The following is a 2,460-nucleotide window of genomic DNA, read 5'->3' as shown; positions in this document are numbered from 1 at the left end:
CAACATTCATTTATTTTCTAGCTGCAGATAAATTTACAGCTTTAAATCTGTAAATGTCACAGTAAAGAACCGACAGTAGAATGTACCAGTGACACACCTTGTAGTGTGGCTGAGGGCCTGTGATGGCTTTCTCTATGATGGGGATATCAATGATTCCCTCAGATGGCACAGGTACACCAACTGTGACGGCCCTGTGAAGTGAACAGGAGATTAACAGCAGTGACACAACAATATATGGTTCAATACTGCTTTGTATTTCGGAACAATAAAGGTGAAGAAACAGAGCCACATTAATGGTCAAGTGATAGAGTTTTGTTTTTTTTCTGCCAGGGTAAAGCAGTGAAGAGGCAGAACTCTTCATCCTAAAAACCTCTGTATTCGACAAGTGAAATCACTTCATGCTGACAACAGGGAAAAGAATTCTGACAGAGAGAAAGACATAAATCTTTTGGTTGCGGTTTAGGACACTAGGGTAGAGTGAGTCAACCCGTGGCTCTTGAGCCACATTACGTCTTCATCTTCTTTGCATTGGCTCCACGTGGGCTGATATTTAATATTTGTTAAACAAACAACATAATGTCACTGTCTTCTGTTATGAAACAATGTTGAAATTTGTACTTCATCAGTACTTCATCTTACCAGTATTTACTCTGTATCTGGTTGTTCCTGTGTAGGTGGACCATGTGTTCCACTATTTCCTCACTCCTGGCCAGGAGGAGAGCTCCTGTTGCATTCTTATCCAGTTTCAGGCAGGGCAGCAGCTGAGATTCAGAGTTGATCTTCATCCCTTCCATCATTTTGGAAAGGACCGGAAGTACAGACTCAATGGATGTGCCTTCGGGATTTTCTGAAACACAACAAATAGCTTCAACCTATTTTTTCCTGAAAACAGATTTCAGATTCAAAGCATTGGTAAATGACTAGGGTGAGATGATCGGGTTCATGTTTCTGTTACAGATTTCATACAAACTGCAGGGAATTATTTTTTAAGGCATAAAATATAGTAAATGGGGAAATATTAACTAATAACAGAACATATGTTTAATATGTTTACATTTGAGAGTTTTGATAATACACAAACGTCCACGAATGTATGAGTAGAAGGCGTACCTCTCACAGGGATACCGTGAGGTTTGTTGATAATCACTACATCTTTGTCCTGGTACAGCACCCGTTTGTGGAGGTGTTTTGCCAGGACGTTGGGGTGAACGCGTTGAAGTTGTTGACTGTATCTCTTTATTTCAGCCAGTCTCTTCTGCTGCTTGGATATCGGAGCTTCAACAACCGTTTGCTTCTTCTTATCCTGGCGGACCTTTTCGGCCAGGTCAGCCGCTGTCCGTCGGTGTTTGACCCCAGTAACAGTAGCTAGCCCGCGGCTGTGACATGGTTGACAGTATACCTGCTGATTAAATCGAGACGTGAGTTTGAAGAGTCCGAAAGCCCAGTCACATGTAGGAACTATTCTTACGCAGCTATTCATTATATATCAGCATGGACGTCTTTAATTTTAGACTGGAAAAAAAACTATACAGCCTGAAACATGCGGTGTTTACTATCCAACTACTTCCGTGTCACAGCTTTCGGAATAAAAGCAAATCTTACCACCATACAAAAATGACCTTTATAAAAACACATTTTGGCGGAATAATTATATACGAGATGTTAAAAAATCACACCAGTGTTGGTTTATTCACTGCGTATGGTGCCATTTTCTGTACAGAACGCTAAATATTATGATTAGTTTTTATTATTTTGTAAATCTAAGACATACGCAATTTCCCTTACCCTTCGTTTGAGGAAAGCTCGTTTCTGACGCCTCTACGTCGCGGTCGCTTTTGTCTTTTGAATGAGCTTGCCGTAAACACCGCCCACCTTGTATACCACCATACGCAAAACCATGCATTACGTAGCCCCTGAATACTGTTGTATTACAGTAACGGGGATGTAGCATGTTGTACATCATGTATTGTGACAATTTGGCGTATTTATAAAACAGACTAAGCATATTTTTGTGTAGACTTTAAGGGGACATGGGTCCCCCATTGCCCCGTCAGCCTAAACGACAGAAATGGCATTATAGCCTCGTGAAATCACAAGAATAGAGCATTATTTTTTCGCGAAGTTGCACTGTGTCCTGTTGCAGATATGAGGATCACAGACAGTGTAATACGGAGCTTCCGAGTGGCCAGAACATATAAAGAAAACTCAGAGAAAATCAACTGTGTGGATTACAGTCCGAACGGAGAAAGCGCCATATCCAGCAGCGACGACGACTGCATCGTTTTATATGACATTCAAGAAGGAAAGTGAGTTGACTCAGTGTTGTAGTTTGTATATAGTTATAAAGTGTATTTTTAATATATATGTAGTAAAGTCACAGTTTAGTTAAGCCAATCATATGTTTTCCAATATTGCACATTATTTGCACATGGTACAGTGATTGTAGTGACTTAAAAGTTT

At 40.4% G+C, this 2,460-nt stretch overlaps 1 protein-coding gene across 1 annotated transcript; it reads right to left on the bottom strand.

Annotated features, from left to right (window-relative positions):
* Positions 1-37: 37 nt before the first annotated feature.
* rpusd4 (RNA pseudouridine synthase D4) lies at positions 38-2,393 on the bottom strand (the record flags this gene model as incomplete). Its single annotated transcript, XM_008337802.3, has 3 exons — positions 1,111-2,393; positions 640-847; positions 38-191 (listed from the first exon to the last, which is right to left on the bottom strand). Coding segments are annotated over exons 1-3 (732 nt in total), but the record flags the coding sequence as incomplete, so codon positions are not given.
* Between the last annotated feature and the right edge of the window lie 67 nt (positions 2,394-2,460).

The sequence above is a fragment of the Cynoglossus semilaevis genome, unplaced genomic scaffold, assembly GCF_000523025.1.
Source record: "Cynoglossus semilaevis isolate Cse_v1.0 unplaced genomic scaffold, Cse_v1.0 C19263562, whole genome shotgun sequence".
NCBI lineage: Eukaryota > Metazoa > Chordata > Actinopteri > Pleuronectiformes > Cynoglossidae > Cynoglossus > Cynoglossus semilaevis.
This window is presented reverse-complemented; position numbering and strand designations above follow the sequence as displayed.